The 20,920-nt window shown below is 34.9% G+C and overlaps 1 protein-coding gene across 2 annotated transcripts in view; it reads left to right on the top strand.

The window, feature by feature from the left end:
* Window positions 1–20,920, top strand: part of Ccdc186 (coiled-coil domain containing 186) — a 37,178-nt gene that overhangs the window by 6,520 nt on the left and 9,738 nt on the right. For both annotated transcript variants that reach the window (XM_069988059.1, XM_069988058.1), the window contains exons 2-11: window positions 2,740–3,435; window positions 5,551–5,677; window positions 7,376–7,504; window positions 8,560–8,772; window positions 9,663–9,782; window positions 15,069–15,173; window positions 15,594–15,692; window positions 15,847–15,933; window positions 16,788–16,930; window positions 20,317–20,572. In XM_069988059.1, coding sequence (XP_069844160.1) covers window positions 2,774–3,435; window positions 5,551–5,677; window positions 7,376–7,504; window positions 8,560–8,772; window positions 9,663–9,782; window positions 15,069–15,173; window positions 15,594–15,692; window positions 15,847–15,933; window positions 16,788–16,930; window positions 20,317–20,572 — 1,941 coding nt within the window. In that variant the 5' untranslated portion in view covers window positions 2,740–2,773. The remainder of the gene's footprint in view (window positions 1–2,739; window positions 3,436–5,550; window positions 5,678–7,375; window positions 7,505–8,559; window positions 8,773–9,662; window positions 9,783–15,068; window positions 15,174–15,593; window positions 15,693–15,846; window positions 15,934–16,787; window positions 16,931–20,316; window positions 20,573–20,920) is intronic.

Here is a 20,920-nt window from a genome sequence, read left to right as displayed (position 1 = left end):
GCCTTGAACTGAAAAGCTGAGAGACAGCGCCCAAGCCCAGAGTTCAAGGCCCACAACCGACCAAAAAAAAAAAAATGTATATGTATGTATGTACATATATATGTATATATATATGTATGTATATATATGTACATATATATGTATATATATGTATGTATGTATATATATATACATATATATATACACACACACACTCTATTTTTAGATATGTTTCTAAATTGGTAAGGTTTTAAATTCAACAACATACTCCTAAGATGTATCTGGTTTTGGAAGCAGATATTAAACTCAGGCCTATGCATCCTAGCCAAGAGCTCTCTATCTCCTGAGCTATGTCCCCAGTTTATAAGTGAATCACTTTAAGTAAGTTAATGTGGCTGGCCATTGTCCTTGTCTGAGAATCATTTTACTTTGTCCCAGATTTTGGGATATAACATGCTTCACAAAGTTTTTCACTGCTTAGTGTGTTTATTGTTAGTCTAAACCAAGCCTTTAATACTATAGTGGGCATTGGTTTGGTTATAAAATACATGTATCATGACAGTGTAGTTTTGACTTTTTGGAAATGAATTATACAGATAAGAAGTTTAGATTACCAGTACTCCAAACTAAACTAATTGAAGCCCCAAAAGGCAGCTTAAACTAACAAGCAAGAGTATTTAACAGACAAGTGTTTTCCATTCTTAAAATTATTCCTCCAATTTCCCATCTTCCTCAGGTAATGGGTTAAAAAATCATTTCTATGCTTATAGGCTTTATTTTGAATTTTATTGTAAAGGTGATGTACAGAGGGGTTACAATTACATAAGTAAGGTAATGAGTACATTTCTTATGGAACGCTGTTACTCCCTCGTTTTCTCCCACTTTGCCTCCTGTTTATAGGCTTTAATTAAAAAAATCTGAGATCCTACTATGTTGCAGAGAAACTCCTGTAGTACAATCAAGTGTACAAGAAGGATGATTTATAATTTCTTAACAAAATCTACTCCTGCTTAGAAGGATTTTCGTGATTCTACCTGACCAGTCTTACTATCTCATCCTCTGACCACCACTTCTACCACAGACCTGTGTAGTGCTTACAGTAGTCTTTTGTCCTCATAGAGCTGTTTAGTATTTATTTTTTTCTACTCCCATTTGGAATTACTGTTTTCCTACTTTCTGTCAAAACTGTTATCGCCTCAGTTTTTAATATAACTACAGTTTGACATTAGTAATTCATCCACCTTTGTGTATGCTTTGTTGGTAGCTGACAAAAGAAGTTGACAATTCTATTAAAAACCAGTGGAAGATTTCATATTTACCTAAGTGTAAAATTTGAAGTTAACTAATCTTCACCAAGTAGCCATGGGATATGAACCTTTTGTAAAGAATATAAAAACATTATAACCATGTCATATTAATTTTAATGCTTCTGTTGACCTAGGCAAGTAACATATGGGCTTCATTTGATTTGCAATGATCATAGTTTTAGTTTTGATGAGAATGACTGAAGGAAAAGAAAAAACAAAATAGGTTGCTTTATGTATCTTTACCTGGATGAAAATTAATTTCTACCAAGGATCCTATAAAAGCTCTGGGTTATAGGTAGTTGTGTCTTGCTTTTTATTGCATCTTCCCACACCCTAGGCATTGAGATTGAACCCATAATCTCTCACCTACTAGGTAAGCACTCTACGACTTTGAGCTACATCCCCAGCTCTTTTATTTTTCTTTTGTTTTTGAAGCAGATTCTTGCTACCTATTTCCCAGATGACCTTTAACTTGAAATCCTCCTGCCCATGCCTTCTAAATAGCTGGAATTACAGGCGTATAACTGGCACTGGCTTGTGATTGTTTTTGTTTAAATTTCTGAGTAAATTTTGATTATCAGTGATGTGTATTGTTTTGTTATCTTGGTTTATGGTTTTTCTTCTAGTGCATTCATTGCTGTCTTTTTTTCTTTACCATTGTCTTACAGATCTTAGGGTACAGTAATCTTTTCTCTTGTAGACCTAAAGGAACTCCAGCTATTATTTAGTTCTCTTCCTCCAGTTAAAAGTATTATTTCTGGGGCTGGGAAGGTGGCTCAGTGGTAGATCGCTTGCCTTGCATGCCTGAGGCCTGGGTTCGATTCCTCAGCACCACATAAGCAAAAAGAAAAAACCCGGAAGTGGCGCTGTGGCTCAAGTGGTAGAGTGCTAGCCTTGAGCTGAAGAGCTGAGGGACAGCACCCAGGCCCAGAGTTCAGGCCCAACGACCGGACCCAAAAAAAAAAAAAAAAAAAAAAAGTATTATTTCTTACCTTTCACTTTGAGAAAATTACTGAGAAATGCCAGACTTAACAGAAAGTGATCAGAGAAGTTGGATGACTGAAAAGTAGAGGAAAAGACATTAAGATTTGGCAATGACATACTGGTTGTAGCTACATGGGTTGGCTGTCCTATACTTCGTTGTTAAAGAAAGATTTTTATTAAAAGAATTATTACTGTATTGAAAATGAACCATACAACTTGCTGGTAGGGATGGGAAGGAAAACCTGGGAGAGAGCGAGGGAAGGGGTGACACTGTCAAAAAAAAATGTGCTCTGTATCTGACTTAACATAACTGTAGTCCCTCTGTATATCACCTTTATAATAACAACACAAAATGACAAGAAAAAAGAATTATTAGTGGTAAAATTATAGTCTTGGCTATTCCATGTCAGCCAAGTATGTAAAGATGTCTAGGGTCTTTTTTTTTAATGGTGATGTTTTGATTTCTTAGATGTAAAACGAAGATCAGGAGCAGATTTGAAGAAATGCAAAGTGAGTTGGAGCCAGTCAGCATGTCAGAGACAGAGCACGGAACATCCATTTCCTCTGATACACATGTTGGAAAAGCATCTGAACTAAAAGAAGACTCAGGCAACTCATTTTCTGGTGATGATGAAAGCAACAGATTAGAAAATGAATTCAAACTATTGTCACTAAACTTGGACAAAATTTTGTACCAACCTCATGAACACAGTAATCAAGTGGAAGTACAAGAAAATTGTATTCTAGATCATAGTAGAGATGAAGATTCTTGTACTAAAGCAGACACATGCCCAGAAAATTCTGAACAAATAGATAACTTCCCTAGTGGAGATTTTGTAAAGCAAGTACCAAAAACAAGTGAAACAGAGCAGACAGTAACACAAATATTGGCAGAATTAAGGTCATCTACATTTACAGAAGCTGCTAATCAAAAGACTTATTCAGCAAGTCCCTATGATACAGACTGCACTAAAAAACTTATTTCAAAAATAAAGAATGTTTCAGCCTCAGAGGACTTGTTGGAAGAATTAGAATCTGAGCTCTTATCTACAGAGTTTGCAGAACACCAAGTACCAAATGGAATGAATAAAGGAGAGCATGCATTAGTTCTTTTTGAAAAATGTGTACAAGATAAATATTTGCAGCAAGAATACACGATAAAAAAGTAAGTTTTATTTCATTAGCAATTTTTCCCCCATAAGGATATTAGAGATTGAATTCTTTTAAGGAAAGTAACATCTCAGCTACTTTTAATTCCCACAGTAGAGCTGTGAACGTGTGGTTCATCAATAAAAATAATAATTAAGCAAATGTCTGTATGTTTTTGTAGTTAATGTAGTATATGTCTTAAAAAATACTGCAAGTAATGTAATTTTTTAAAGAGTTAAAAGTTTCTATATAGGAAGGGGAAACAAAGGAGGAGGCTACAATGCTTGATAAGAAATGTACTCATTATCTTGCCCATGTAATTGTAACCCCTCTGTACAGTATTTTCACAATAAAAAAAAAAGTCTATATATAGAACTCAGTCTTTGATTTTTGAAAAAAATGTGGAAGTATAATGTTAAAAATCAAAAGGAAATTAGATATTATAAAACAATGTTTTGTTTGTCGGTTGTGGGGCTTCAACTCTGGGCCTGGGCGCTTGTCCCTGAGCTGTTCAGCTCAAAGGCGAGTACTCTATCACTTGAGCCACAGCACCACTTCAGTTTTGTAGTGGTTTATTGGAGATCAGAGTCTCACGGACTTTTCTGCCGGTGTTGGCTTTGAACCATGATCCTTAGATCTCAGCCTCCTGAGTAGCTAGGATTACAGGTGTGAGCTACCGGCTCACCTAAACTTTTTAAAATTAGGAAATATGTATGAAAAAAAAGGAGATCCACATGTAAAAAAGGATAGAAGAAAATAGCCAAATATTGATTGATAGGAAATTAACATTTCATGATCTCATTCATTCAGTTGTCCCTAGTTCAGCTTACAACTCTTTATTGCTTTATCCAGTGAACTTTTAATCTCTTAAATGTCCAGGGGTCCCTTCTTTTATATTTTATATTTTATATTTTATATTTCTGGTTTTATATATATTTTTAGTTTTGATAAAAATAATAAAGTACACATAACATAACATTTACTATTTTAACCACTTGAGTGTATAGTTCAGTAGTGTTATGTATGGTCACATTAGTGAACAATCACCAGAACTTTCACTTTGTAAATCTAAAACCTTGTACCCATTAAACAACCCTTTCCTGTTTGTTTCTACCTTTCCCTAGCAGCCACTGAGTTGCACTGTTTATATAAATGTGACTACTCTTGATAACTTCATGTAAGTGGAATCATATGGTACTTGTTTTTTTATAATGTATATTTCAATTTACATAATGTCCTTGGTGTTTATCCATGCTATAGTATGTGTGAGAATTTGCATAAGGGCTGAATAATATTTTTTATGGAGCTATACCTCCAGCCTTTCTATGGTTTTTATAAACTATCAGCACCATAACATACTTTAGATACCAGAATTTACTCATCATACACTTTGAGAAACATCTTTCCATATCCTCCATTTATTGTTCATGGCTGCCACTGTTCCATTGTGTTTCTACTCCCCTACTTTCTAACATCAGTGCTATCATCCAAGGCCCAGACAGAATCCTTAATTAAGAACAATTATCTGATAGTATGTGACATGTAAGAACAATTTTAGCTGGGCACCACTGGCTGGCACCTGTAATCCTAGCTACTCAGGATCTGAGGATCGTGGTTCAAACCCAGCCTGTGCAGGAAAGTCTGTGAGACTCATCTCCAGTTAACCACCACAAAACCGAAAATGGCGCTGTGGTTCAAAGTGTTCTCCACCACAAGTCTCAAGCGAAAAGAAAAAAAAAAGCTCATGGACCAGGCTCTGACTCCAAGCCCCATGATGACCCCCAAAAAAAGAACAATTTTGAGCTGAGTGTGTGACTCAGTGTAAAGTGCTTAACCAGAGAATGTTTTGTAAAATATCTGATGTGTGAAGCAATGATATGACTTTTTCTTCTATGGACAGAATCAGCATTCTAGTCTTAGAAGTACAGTCACTAGAGGTAGTATATAGTCGCTAGTTCTGAGAAATAACATCATTATTAAGCGACTTTTGTACTGTGAACAAATTTTATTATAAAAATATTAGGGATGTTGGCTTACTATAATCGTAGGTATTTGCTTCATACTTTGTAAGTGGATTAAATATCTTAATTATCTCCAATTTTAATGATATTTTATTGCCTTTCATATTAAGGTTAATTAAAGAAAATAAGAAGCATCAGGATCTCATCTTGGACATTTGTTCAGAAAAAGACAATTTAAGAGAAGAACTAAAAAAAAGAACAGAAACGGAGAAGCAGCATATGAGCACAATTAAACAGGTAAAAAAATAAAACGTTCAAGACTAAACTTCAATTTATAAAATAAATATATTCCTGAAAAGTTGTGTATAAATTGAAGTTCTGAAAGTTAAATTATGTCTTGAATCCAGAGAATTGGTTGGTATTTAAAACATTCTATGAAATTGAAATTTTAGCTTTACTTTCTTTTATGTAAATTCTTATTTTTGTGATGTGTTGTGAGTATTCTGAATATAATAAAACATAGTTTACGGTGTTCAGAATCATAAAAGCGATAATTTGATTTGATTTATAGTTAGATTATTTTTACCAATTACGGGAAGACACAATGTTTAAAAGTTTATATCTACATTAGGATATATTTATGCTTACAGTTTAGTGTGGCTCCATTTCTAGTATTTTCATAAACTACACTGAAAATTGGCTCTTATAATTTATATTGCATCTAGCTAATTGGCTTCCCTGTATTGTTCTTCCTTCCTTTTAAAGAACATAAAGCATTGATCAATGAAGTAAATATTTGGGCTTAATACCAACATGGAGCCCCCTATCTGTGTGAGGTGCTTTGTGAACAGATTAGAAGCATTCTAGCCTTAAATTACTATGATTTAGTGGGGAGGATATGTTCTGAGAAATGCATCATTAGGTGATTTCTACCTTGTGTGAATACACACAGGATTAATTTCTAATTTCTATTCATTTCTATTTCTAATTTTCCATTTCTTCCTTCATTTCCATCAGATTTGTTTGTTTAAGACAGAGTCTTAGAGTATAGCTCAGGCTGGTCTGGAACTCCCAATCCTCTGCTTCAGCCTCTTCTGAGTGCTGAGATTACTGGTGTGAACCACCATGCACAGTTTATCGTTGGGGAGTGTGTGTGTGTGTGTGTGTGTGTGTGTGTGTGTGTGTGTGTGTGTGTGTGTGTGTGTGTGTGTGTGTGTGTGTGTGTGTGTGTGTGTGTGTGTGTGTGTGTGTGTGTGTGTGTGTGTGTCTTTCAAGTACTACCTCTGATTGCAGCATGTAGGTGGGTTCTGTTTTGTTGTTGTTGTTGTTGTTGTTGGTCATAGAGCTTGAACTCAGGTCCTGAGTACTGTCCCTGTGCTTTTGTGCTCAAGGCTAGCGCTCTACCACTTTGAGCCACAGCTCTACTTCCAGCTTTGGGGTAATTGGAGATAAGAGTCTCATAGACTTTACTGCTTGGGCTGGCTTTGAACTGTGATACTCAGATCTCAGCCACCTGAGCAGCTAGGATTACAGATGTGAGCCATCACTGCCTGCCTGGATTCTGTTTATTCCCTCTGTCACTTTCTCCTTTTGATATGATTACATAATTACTATCATGTGTTGATAGTTGGATTTGTATCTGCCATTTTGCTGTCTGTTTTCTGTATGTCTCTTTTCTTTATTATTCCCATATTCCTTTTGCTCTACTTTATTTAATACTAACCAGATATTTTCTAATGTAACATTTGAATTTTTTTATGATGCTTTCACTATGTTCCTTTGAGTTATCCCTTAGTAGACGCTTTAGGTCTTAACTACGTATCTACTGAATCACAATTTCTTTGGATTTATTGTAACTTTTTTTTCCAATGAGATAAATACTGCTAACAATTTTGAATCCAGTGATTAAAGTATATTCATTACTTTCTTTACATTGTGTTCTGTTGGAAATAGCTACAATAATAATTTATAATCTGGAAATAATTTTCTTTACAGTTAGAATCAAGAATAGAGGAACTTAATAAAGAAATTAAAGCTTCCAAAGATAAACTAGTAGCCCAAGACATTGCAGCTAAAAATGCAATTCAGCAATTACACAAAGAGATGGCCCAACGGATGGAACAGGTATTTTTCATGTCTGTTAAAATTTGCCAACTTGATAACTCTCTTATTAAAATGAACTTAGACCATTTTGTTGTCAGTGGTATATTAAGAATAGATAAATTCAGTTATATAAATATCAACCATTAAAACGCTGAAGCAATACATAATATATTCAAGTCCTTCTTCATTTGTATTTCTTCCTCTGCCGCCAGTCCTTCATATGGTGCAAGCAGTGGGTCTTGCACCATAACTAATTATTGATATCTTGTTTATATGTTGAATATGTACAAGTTGCACATGCTTACGTGTACATCTTTGTACTGTGTTTTTTTGTTTTTGCTATAACAAATACCTGAGTTTGTGTATTCCATTAAAAAAAAAAGCTTTCAATTCTGGGAGTTCAACTCTTAGAGAGTAGTTCTGTTAGCTAGATTACCTCTGTCACATTTAGAGTGCCACATCTCATTCACTCTGCTGGTACTCTTGCTGGCTGAGCCCAGCTGGAATTTGAAGGTAAGAGAATCTATTAATATGATCTATGATGATTATGTTCCTGGAACACAGGATAGGGCAGAAAAGAGTGAGAAAACAGACCTGAAAGAGTAAGTGGAGTAACCGTAGCAACCAAAAGAAAGGGGTAAAGGAAATATTAAATCTGGCACCAGTGGCTCACTTCTGTAATCCTAGCTACTCAGGGGGTTGAGATTATGAGGATCTTTTTTTGAAGTCGGCTAGGACAGAAACATCTCTTGTTAACTAGCAAAAAGCCTGAACTGGAGGTATGTCTTGAGGTAGAACATCAGCCATGAGTAAGCAAGCCCCCAAAGAGCCTAAAGCCCAGAGTTCAAGGCCTGGGGGTAGGGAGATTGCTAGTGTTTTATCATTTTTCCATAATTTTGAAACTTCCCTTTATTTCAAAATTTTATAGTGTCAGTTCTGGGAATGTTGAATCCTCCCTCCCCCCAAAAAATACAACAGAAAAAAGGAAAAGAAACTTGATAGTATAGGAAAGTATTCTTTATTTTAATAAATATGTATTTGAAAGAATTTTTTATTAATGTTCTTCTTTTCTAAAGGCTAATAAGAAATGTGAAGAGGCACGCCAGGAAAAAGAAGCAATGGTAATGAAGTATGTAAGAGGTGAGAAGGAATCTTTAGACCTTCGAAAGGAAAAAGAGATACTTGAGAGAAAACTTAGAGATGCAAATAAAGAATTTGAGAAAAACACTAACAAAATTAAGCAGCTTTCTCAGGAGAAAGGACGCTTACAACAGCTGTATGAAGCAAAGGTATAACTTGTGCCAGTGTGCATTGTGTGAAGTTTATTTTCTATGCTTTTCCTTAATCAAATAATACTAAGATGGTTAAAACATTGAAACAGTCATTTTTATTAATTTGCCTACTAAGAACATGAATGTTTTAGGAATTGTAATATCTCATTAGTTGTCTAATGGAAGGGTTGCTAGGGAGAAGATGAAGTATTGACATGTTATAACTTTTTTTTGATCGCTTAAAAATATATTCTAATGAATAAACAAGTGTGTGCCTTAAGACTACATTTATTTTAGTAAAATATGTATATAGTATCAAATTGTGAACAGTTTTAGAGTCAGAAGTATGTATAATAGGGTCAAAATCTTGCCTCTTTTTTCTCTTTCTTAGTGGTGCTAGGAGTTCAACCCAAGGCCTCATACCTGATGGGCAGGTGCTCTATTGCTGAGCTATCGCCCTAACCCTGGCCAGAATTAAATTTTTCTGCCTTCACTGGAGAACACATCTTTTCTATGCTATCCTAGAAGATTAACAAGTTAACTATTCAGAACCCCCACTGTTAACATGCAATTCACAAATGCTATTACTCAGGAAGTCTAGCAAAACAAATTTAGTTCAAATTTCACTTTAATGCCAGACAGTTAAGAATCACAGAAGCATGCTTGTGGTTTAACATAATCTGGTTAAAATATAAGTGCTACTCAACATCTTTACATTGGATTTAGAATATTACTGCCCTCTGGAACCTTAAATCAGTTTTATGGCTGGCAGGCTACAGTATAGCAGCCCTTGAATTGCAGTGTTATTGCACAGGAATCTATTGTTATTTTGAGGGGGGGTCTAAAGGATATACGGATGTTTAATTGATTGTTTATGTGAAAAATATGACCTGTTAATATTATTTTAGGAAGGCGAAACAACTAGACTCACCAGAGAAATAGACAGATTAAAGGAGGATATCAACTCTCACATCATTAAAGTAAAATGGGCACAAAATAAATTAAAAGCTGAAATGGATTCACACAAGGTGAGTACTATAACAATGGAAAGGTTAGAGTGAGTGTTAAGAGCCATGGAGCCTGCTTTAACTACTTCTGCAGAATAACTTGGATCTGAATATTGGACACTTATGAAAAACAGTATTTCATTGCATAACTTACTAAGAGGGTTGGAATGTAAATTTATCATTCATAGTTTATAACATCTAAGTTTACCAGGTTCTTTAAGCATTTTTTTCTGTGCATAATTTGGAGGTAACTTATTTTACCAAATTAGAAGCAAATTGGAATTTTTTTAAAATATCAGCGATGGTAAGTTCTCATAATTAAGAAATATGAGTTCTTATTTAAATATGAATACAATATAAATAACTTATTTTTACTGTTTTTAGTAATTCCATTGATACACTAGTAAATTTCTGTGGGTGTTTGTGTGTGTGTGCATACAAGTATGTTTTGCTCAAGGTTGAACAGAAGGCCTCAAACATGCTAGGCAATTGCCCAACAACTGAACTTCATCCCCAGCTTGTAAATATCATTTTACTTAAATATATATAAAATGAGAAGTTATTATAAAGGCTGGTACCTGATTATATAATTTAAAAACAAACTTACCTTGTATTGGAGGTAGTAAAAGTCTGCAGTTAATATGATGTAAAGTAAAAGAACAACTCTGAAATGTGACCTAAACTGAAGAGCAATTAGGGAAATAACAAGGTTTCAAAAATAGGCTATTACTATGGGTTACCTTACTACACAATTCCAAATCAATAGAACTATTAATAACCTGTGGGTTGGTATCAGAGGAAACTGTAGTTAGGGAGTCAGTGTATCAGTAGGTTAAAGAATAGTAGATTGTTTCCATTCTGAAGCTCACTGATGACTGATCAGCACAGGTGTGTACTGGAGTTAGAGAAAGAACTGCCAGAAAGGGTTTAGAACTTTCCCTTTATTTTGGATTACAGAGTGAGGAATTGAAATTCCAAATCTTTACAGACAGCGTCTAACTACTTAAGTTACTTTAAGATCTGAACATAATACTTGATCTAATATCCAATGTCTGTGGCTCTTTGCTTATCTTCATCTATTGTTCTCAGAGACAGAATCCTGAAACCTGTTGGAATATGAGTAATAGAGGAAAACTTAACAGATCTTTGAGGCTTGTGTGATTAAAGATTGAGTGATAATAGATTTTTAGTGGAAGCTTTGAAGTCTGATGAAATTAGATACTTTCTAAGTAGATTAGAGAAGTAGTTTAAAGCAGACCTCTATACAGTTACATGGTATAGAATGTTAGAAAATGAAAATAGCAAACACTTTGCCTAGCATGTGGAAATCAGATATGTATCAGTTCTTTTTATCTAAAGGTACTTAGTAACTGTCAAACACTTAGCTCTGGACATAGGAGACACAGTCATTGCCTACAGAGTGCTTGGAACAGGTCCCTGCTTACCTGTTCTGTGTGTTAATGTAGTGAATGGGAGAGAATCTGTGCAAGGATATGAGATATAATCATGATCTGGGCAATGGAAGCCGCCCCTTGAGAGGTGGGAAAGAGACATATGAACCTCAGTACATTTATCTGGGCTCAGCCCAGGTCTTAAGTACTAATCCCAGAGTTCTGTGGGTTACTGGATTCATAGTAAGCGTTAACTATCAGACATCCAGGCTGTATTACCAGAATTGAACTCTAGACTAGACTAGAAGACACTAGACACATACCTAGTTCATCAGATCATACAGTAGAAACTAATTATTCCATTACCAGAATTGAACTCTAGACTAGACTAGAAGACACTAGACACATACCTAGTTCATCAGATCATACAGTAGAAACTAATTATTCCATTTCCTTAAACTTCTTTGTGATTTAACTAAAATCTTTAACATCTAGCCTCTAAAATCAATTGTAGTGAATAAATAAGAGTGAAATACCTGAAGTACCAGATCATCAATCTGGATACTATGTTTTTATCTGACTAGCGTCGGATAAGATGATTTTACTGCAGCTTAGATAAATCTAGCAACAAATATGGTTGTGATCATATGGTAAAATTGATTTGGCTGTGCTTGGTGCTTGCTAGATATTTCTGCGTGAGAGAAAGCTACAAGTGTGAAGTCTTTTAGATCAATGCTGCAATTACATCAGAGGATACGATAGACTTTAATACTTTGCAGGCCACTAAGGTCACCTAAAGCAAGACTGTCCTGCTTAATATGCTCTTTTCTCACTTACTGTGTTGTACATGGTGAATTTATTCTTAAATAGTTTGTTTCCTCATAAGGCTTTCTAATTAGAAGTTCAAGCTAGCTTTATATAAGTTTTCCTATTTCATTCCATTTAGTAAGCTATATTTTATATTTCTGTCACTGCTATACTCTCTATTCTTTTTTTACTACAGTCTTATTATATTGTGAAATAACAAGGTCCAAATTTATCCTCCTACCTTTAAAAAACAAAAGACTAAAAACCTGAAACAGAAATTGAGAAGTTAAAAAAAGAAAAGACAGGAAGTGGTTTTGAGACTTGTGATTGTTGGCCACATATGACAGTGATTCTTGAAGGAAGAGACTCAAAAAGGTAGACTGTGAAGAGACTTCTAGGCTCAGACACAGGAGAGGATCCAAATCAGACTCCAGTAGTCTCCCTGATTTGAGGAGACAGAGGTCAGAGAGAGGAATGGGAGTATGGAGGGAAGAGTTTGAGGAAAGAAAAAGGAGTAGAGCCAGTGATCTTTAGTGCTCATGCTGCTTGAGAATGGTTTGTATTTTCACCAGCCAAAGAGAAAAGACCTCAATGCACAGGGCATCAAAAAGACCTCAGAAGGGTCATTGTGGGGACCAGTTTCCCTTACATTAAGGTCTAAGATCCACCTTACACAGCTTTAAAATTGTTTGTTTCAAGTAAGTTAACTGTCCTGAAAGTCCAAAACTCTTTTTTTTTTTTTTTTTTTTGGTCATGGGGCTTGAACTCTAGGCCTGGGTGCTGAACCTCAGCTCTTCAGATCAAGGAGCACGTTTTATCACTTGAGCCACAGCGCCACTTCCAGTTTTCTGAGTGGTTTATTGGAGATAAGAGTCTCTCAGACTTTCCTGCAGGAGCTGGCTTTGAACCATGATCCTTAGATCTCAGCCTCCTGAGTAGCTAGGATTACAGACATGAGCCACTGGCCACTGGCTCCAAAAAATATTTTGATGAATGTATAACTTCACCTAAAAACATACAACTTACTGTTTGGCATCCAATGAAAAATTCCCAGCATACAAAGAAGCAAGAAAATACATAGACCATAATGACAGAAAGGAATCATTAAAAACAGGTCCAGAAAGTAGAGGAGGATGTTAAAACAGCTATTGCTCAAGGAGATAAACAAAAGCCTAAGTAGAGCCATGGGAAATATATGTGAAAAAACAAGCTGATATGCCTCAGATGAAAAATTAGGTGAATTAACAGATTAGATACTGCAGACAAGATTAATGTACTTAAATATAACAGCAGTGGAAAATTATATGACTCCAGATTTGTAACTTCTACCCAGAGCTGTAGATTCATATCTTCAATTCTGTACTTGATAAATGATCTCTTGAATGATTTATGCCCATCTTAATATGTCTGAATTTGAACTAATAATGTGTTCTTTCCCTCCTTTGCCTCTCCATTGTGATAAATGTCAATCCATTAATAGTTGCTCAGTCCCCAAACCTTGTATTTATCCTTGATATCTCAGTCATCATAGCCAACACTTCAACAAATCCCAGAGTTTCTAGCTTTCAAGACTTTCCTTACCTATCACTTTTCTGAATGCTCAATGAGACATTTCTAGTCTACTCTGTCAATACCTCCTGCCTAGTCTTCCTCATGTGCTTGCTTTATTTTTTAATTTTCAGTCTGTTTCACTGGATTCCAGAAGGGAGCTTTATACATAGTAGGTGCTCAGTGATGACTGAACAAATGCAACATTGTCACTTCCTAAGCACAGGAAATGTGATTCTTAGATTTCTTTATTCAAACATATATTTTATGTTTATTTGACATAGAGGAATCTTTCAGATGCTATGTTTTGAGTGAATGAAGTGTGAACCTACTATATGCCAGGCTCGGTTGTAGTTGATGTAATAGTATTATGAGGTAAAGGAGCATATAAAGTTTTTTCACTCTTATTGAGGCTAATATTTTTTTAAAACTCAGTATTTAAAAAAATTCAAAATTATTGTTCATATTTTGTAAATGAGTTGAGTTTTAGTGCAAGTCAATTTAATCAAAGTCCAATAACCAAAAGTGTATGTAACAAAGTACTTAATTGTATGCTATTTTTTATGACACATAATAAAGGATGTGAATGAAAATGGTTCAAGAAATAAAGAGGAAGTCATTCCAAATAGAAGAACAGCATGAAAAAAAGGAGTAAAGCGAGTATGGTATGGCTGGGAAGACCAACTAAAGCAGAAAAAGTTTATTTTAGAAGTTTCTTTATTTTAAGACCAGTTGGACAGTTTATACATGTCAAGTACTGAGCTAGCTCTGTCCAGAAGCTGCTCAGCAAGGAAGCATAAGTTACAGTACAGGTTGTCAGCATGTCTAGATTATGTTTACAGAGCACATAGCAGCATCTACCCCTTTCTGAAGGGAAAGACATAGGAGATGATACCTGAAGTTTCATTTGAAATTCACATGATAGCCCAAACCATGGTACTGGATCTGTTTTCTAAAGAGAAAGAGGACAGGGTGAGGGTTGCATCTTCCAGAATCACCACAGAAAGTAGGAAGCTAATGAGGGAACATTGAAGAGGGAAATGGAAACAGTGAATAACATTGAAGAGCCAGGGTTGGTCATGAATAGAGCGGGCAAATAAAGGATAAGAATGAGGGAAAAAATTGAATTTGATAAGGGTAATCCCTGAAAAGCCTTCTAAATTTCCATTTTAAGAAAGTACTTAAAATGGAAACAAAATTGCAGTGTTGATCAGCAAAACAGTTGTTTTGAACAGATAAACTACCAACCATAAACCAAGGAATTAGTGTATCTCTTATAGCTATGTAAAAGAACTGGGTAACCTGTTGCTCTTTTTTTAAAAACCTAAAGATTAGTAACTTCTAGTAATTTGTTGAAAACTCAATCAAATATAAGTTATGTAATGACTGCCATTTAACCATACAGACCATTTTGACTGTTTATCAGAAACATAAAATATTTCTAGAATAGCATCTGATCCTTTGGTACAATGTTAGGACAAGAACTTTTTAGCTCCTTGACCACTTCTGATCATTTATCATATCACTGTGGCCAATTGTGGGGCTCTCTTTGTCATTGCAGGAAACCAAAGATAAACTCAAAGAAACAACAACAAAGTTAACTCAAGCAAAGGAAGAAGCAGATCAGATACGACAAAATTGTCAGGATATGATAAAAACCTATCAGGTATGCGTACCTTTTTAAATAGAATAGTAACTTCTTATACTAAACTTCTGTACTTTTAAGTTACAATCATTGAGATGTATTTGTTAGGACAGTTAAATCTAAAAGGTAGGTTATTTCCTAAGTTACAGTACCTGCAATGACTGTTAAAGAAGTTTTCAACCAAATAAAATTCCTACAAAGTGTCAGAAGGAATGAGAAAAATGTAAGGAAATATATAACTTTTTAAAAATAAAAAGAAACATCTCTATAGTAGTTATAAATCTTAAGTATACTATTTTTACTTTTGGAAAGTTGACATATTTTAAATCTTGGTGCATTTTCAATTTTTAGGTACATGAATTATATGTTTCACAGTAAAGTTTTCTTCACTTTTCAAGGTATAAAACTTAAGTTGACATTTTTTAATTTTCTTTCCACCAGGAATCAGAAGAAATTAAATCAAATGAGCTTGATGCAAAGCTTAGAGTTACAAAGGGAGAACTTGAAAAGCAAATGCAAGAAAAATCTGACCAACTAGAGGTGAGTAATTTTGCTCTTTTATCTATCTTAGATTGTATGATAAATATAGAAAGAATAAGTACTTGTTGCCACCTGCATTTAAGGCATTTGGAAGTAGTAGGCAATATATTTTGGATCTGGCTTAGAGCATTATGATTTATGGTTTCTTTTAAAGATGCATCATGCCAAAATAAAAGAGCTAGAAGACTTGAAGAGAACATTTAAGGAGGGTATGGATGAGCTACGAACTCTGAGAACAAAGGTAATGAAATCTTTAGTTAAGACTCCCATGGAAGGTTAAACATCTTTACCTGAAAATTTACCCTGTTTTTTTTAAAACATGATGGAGGAAGAATATGTATATAGAAAATTTCCAAAGTAAAAAATAACCAAAAAACACAGAAAGACAATTCCTTAAGTAACTTGGTAAAAGTGTTTTCCATGATAGTCCTATTGAAGTATTGAAGTGTTTATCAAGCATTCCTATTACAAAGCACATTTGTTCTATTTATAACTTGTACCTGTCATCTAAAGACAATCAGCAAATTAATTGGAACTGTCAGAATATAATATGGAGACTTTTTTACATTCTTCTGGGTATAATTAATGAACTAGATGCATACAGTTTCCATTTCTAATAGTCTAATTATAACTCCTCTTCAGTGTTTACAGTTACTGTCAGAGTACTATCCCTTTTAACCTGAACATACCACTATGTATCACTGTATTATTTTGTGTCATTTACTTATTTAGAAATAGGCTTTTAAATAACCATCTTGAATTTAAGATCACCTAATAATATTCAGAGTGGGTTTTATATATATTTATATACTTCTCTATTTGTTCTTCATGTCATATTTTTAAATTAAGCAGGGAAACTGTATTTGTCTTTTTTAGACAGGAAATGGAAATTCAGTAAAAATGAATGCCATGCTGAAACTACCATGATTAAATATGAAGGTGAACTCCAGGACTGTTGACTTTGTATTACATTTTCTTTATACTAGCACTGGTTTAGAATTCAGCTCAGATTGTTAATATGGAAGCACTATCTGAAATAGTTTTCAAGGAACAAGGAAAAACTTATAGTTTGACTTGGTTATGATCATTTAATAGGCAAAATGTCTAGAAGATGAACGATTAAGAACAGAAGATGAATTATCAAAATATAAGGAAATTATTAATCGCCAAAAAGCTGAAATTCAGAATTTATTGGACAAAGTGAAAATTGCAGATCAGATACAGGAGCAGCTTCAAAGGTATAAAATGAGAAATTTGTTTGTGTTGTTAAGCAGGCTTTTAAATTTTCATCCTGATTCTATTTTTAGATGCAATCATTGCACTAAACAAGAACAATTTTAAAACCATGCTGTTCTAGTTAAAGTGTTTTAAATTTCTCTTTTCATTGAACTTTTTTTTTTATTATCTTTGGGTTCTTATCCTATCTTTAAAAATCAAAGTTGTTATTTCCTAAAAGGTAACAGTAATTATAAGAAAGGATCTAGGCATCCGTGGCTCACACTTGTAATCCCAGCTACTGAGGAGGCTGAGATCTGAGGATTACGGTTCAAAGTCAGCCCAGGCAGGAAAGTCCGTGAGACTCTTTTCTCCAATAAACCACTCAGAAAACAGAAGTGACGCTGTGTCTCAAGTGGTGGAGCACTTGCCTTGAGCTGAAGAGCTGAGCACCCAGGCCCCATGACCAACCCCCCCCCCCCCCCGCAAAAAAAAAATCACAAACACACACAAAAAAAAGCAAAAAGAAAGGATCTTTATCTTTCAAATAGTACTTGATTTTTCTAAAAAGTAAATCTATACTTGTCCTGTATCTAGATCAAAATCTTCACATGCAACAATTAAGTTTATTAGCTAACATTATTCTTAACCTTCTCATAAATGGTTTAACTAAATTCCATTTATGACATGACTCACAAGATTTATGTTTAAATTTGAGTTCAAATAGTATCTCCTTTCTGTACTTTACCTATACTGAATGCTATTAAACAGTTATCATCTAGCCAGGTGCCTGGTGGCTCACACCTGTAATCCTAGCGACTCAGGAGGTTGAGATCTGAAGATCGCAGTTCAAAACCAGTCCCAGCAGGGCAGGAAAGGCTGTGAGACTCTTATCTCCAATAACCACTCAGAAAACCAGAAGTGGCGCTGTGGCTCAAGTGGTAGAGTACTTGCCTTGAGCTGAAGAGCTCAGGGACAGTGCTCAGGCCCACAGTTCAAGCCCCATGACAGACAAAAAACCCCAAAAAACTTAACATCTGTTGTGTTTTTAATTTTTAATGCTGGTATTAGGGCTTGAATGCAGGCCCTTAAGCTCTTGCTTGATTGTTTTATTTAAGGCTAGTGCTCTATTACTTGAGCCACACCTCTACTTCTCTATCTCTAAGATTGATACTGCTATAAATTCATGGTTGGCAACCTCAACTAGGAATATTAATAAACCTCTCATCCTGCCAGGTGTCCTTGGTCAGGGCTTTGTACCCTGTCCTTTTAGCCGCTCTTCCAAATCTTGCCACTTTCCTCACACTTTGTCTTTCTTTCCCTTTACCTCTCCGTAAAGTGATGATTTCTTCTTTTTATTTTATTTTATTTTATTGGGGTCTGGTTGTGGGGCCTGAACTCTGGACCTGGGCGCTATCCCTCAGCTCCTCAAGGCTAGCGCTCTACCACTTGAGCCACAGTGCCACTTCTGGCTTTTTTCTTTTTGCTTATGTGGTGCTGAGGAATCGAACCCAGGGCCTCAGGCATGCAAGGCAAGTGCTCTACCACTGAGCCACCTTCCCAGCCCAAGTGATTATTTCTTTACAGAAAAAAAAGGGGGGGAGTTATTAAAGCAATATAGGAGAGAGCTATGAGGTAACTGTTCACTTTTTGTTGCCAGTCCTTTGAACATCTGCCACCATTCTTTTCTTTGCTTCTGTATCAAGGAATAAATGATCCTCTTCCTCTTCTTTATGTTGTTTCTGTGGACCCCATATTTTCCCATCTTTTCAGGCCTTTCTTGATTATCTCTTTATCTTTTATCTCTATTGTCTCTCTTCTGACTTGCCTTTTTTTTTTCCTTACATTTAAATATGAGTGTACAGCACTGCTCTGCCTTTTAGTTAGTAAGATCAGGTATAAACGTGAATGTGTCTTAAAAGAAAAACAACTTCCAAACTTGAGACCTTCCCTATCAGTATATTTTTTGCCTTTTACAACCAAACTTCTTCTTAGTATAATGTCTACACATTCTTTTTTTTTCTTTTCCTATATCTTCTTTCCTTCCACTTTATTCTAGCTTCTCAGCATTCTATTGCAGTGAATGCCTCTGTAAGTATGATGAACACAGCTCCAACAGCCTTCCTTGAATTTTTAGCATCTTTGAACACCCCGGTCTTATCTGTCTTCATAGGCTCTGCTCCTTCGGTTTCATTTCCATCATGCTTTCTGCATATTACCTTTCTGGCATTCCTTCTGTGTCTTATTGGTGGTCTTCTCTTGCTCTGTCAGAAAGCCTCTTTTTGTTCCAATTTTCTTATACCCCAATTCCTGTATATGGGACAGGCTTTTTCATTATCATCAGCCCTTTTTACTTATAGCTGAAGGTACCAAAACACTTCAAACTTTAACCTGTTCAAATGAATTCCTTCTCCTGCCCACAAAGTCTCCTCTCATGTTCAAGTATATTTATCCTACACCATCTCATTACCAGTAACTTAGTCCAAGCCATTGTCAGCTCTCATCTGGAAAACTGCCACCAAGCTTGTAAACTCACTTTTCTGCTTGCTTCATCTTCAAGCCATTTTGTACATTTATCATTAGCATAATGTTTAAAAACATAGTTTCCTAAATTTTTTCAGTGATTTCCTATTGACACAGAAAGATTACCTGGTAAGTCCAAATACCTTAGCAGGCTTGTAATATTAATGACCTGTTTCTTGCTTCTTCTCTGCCTTTCCTTCTTCACCCTCATATTTCAGCTCAAGTCAGTTTATGGATTGTGCCAAGCCTGCTATGTTAAGTGTTTGGAATACAATATAATCCTAGTACCAAAAAGTCCTTTTCTTATTCCATTCCCAGCTCTTAGCACATACTCTTCCTATTTCCGGAAACATAACTATTTTCCTTCTACCTCCTGCTTTTCAGTTTGGTCAGAGATCAACAAAATATAGCCCATGAGCCAAATCAAGCTCATTCATTTTTTTTGTAAATGAAAATGTTTGGACTACATTCATTTATGTATAAATCTTGTCTATGACTGCTTTCACACTGGCACAACTTCAAAGTAAAACTGTTAAAATCCATATAGCCTAGAAGCCTAACTTACTTACTCTCTGGTCTTTTATAGGAAAAGGTCACTTTTATTAGTTTGAGAATTACCTACATAGTTTACACAGCCTCATCTGTTTTCATCATCAAAAATGTTTTGCCACACTCCGGTAATTTCCCTGTTAAATACAGGCTCTTTGAAAGCAGGCATGATGCCTGCCTTGCTCACCTACATTCCCTATCATACGTTAGCATTCACAAATATTCGGATGAATAAAACATCTCTTTATAAATTATGTCATTAAACTAAAATTACCAAATCATTAACTGAATGTTTTTATAGCTTACCTTTTACATAAATACAAACATTGTTTTTTAGAGGTAAACAAGAAATTGAAAATTTGAAGGAAGAAGTGGAAAATCTTAATTCTTTGATAAATGACCTACAAAAAGACATCGAAGGCAGCAGGAAAAGAGAGTCTGAGCTACTACTGTTCACGGAAAAGCTCACTAGCAAGAATGCACAGCTTCAATCAGAATCCAATTCTTTGCAATCACAGGTTGATAAACTTTCCTGTAGTGAAAGTCAATTACAAAGCCAATGTGAGCAAGTGAAACAGACAAATACTAGTTTGGTAAGTATAAATGTGTGTTTAACTCTTAAAAACAAAAAGAAGCACAGATTAAATTTTCCTAATAGCATAAAAGCATAGTAGTGTTAACTTACATTCTTTTTTTTCTTCCCACTGATGTAACTTAAAACTTTTCTCTACATTATAAAGAAGAATACTTTTGAAAATAAAACCATGATTTCTGTCATTCCTAACTGAAATCACTACGCATTTGTAATGCTATACTTTAAATTTCTAAGTTTCTTAAATAGTTTAAAAAAAATTTAAGACACTTAAGTAATAAGAATGTCTTCAAATTGCTCATAAAAATAATTTGAATCCTTAAAATTCCAAAAATGGAGAGAACTTTTA

This window comes from Dipodomys merriami, unplaced genomic scaffold (genome assembly GCF_024711535.1).
Source record: "Dipodomys merriami isolate MVZ:Mamm:240054 unplaced genomic scaffold, mDipMer1.0.p SCAF_35, whole genome shotgun sequence".
Classification (NCBI taxonomy): Eukaryota; Metazoa; Chordata; class Mammalia; order Rodentia; family Heteromyidae; genus Dipodomys; species Dipodomys merriami.
The sequence above is the reverse complement of the archived record's forward strand: the minus strand, read 5'-3'. Positions and strand labels throughout refer to the sequence as shown.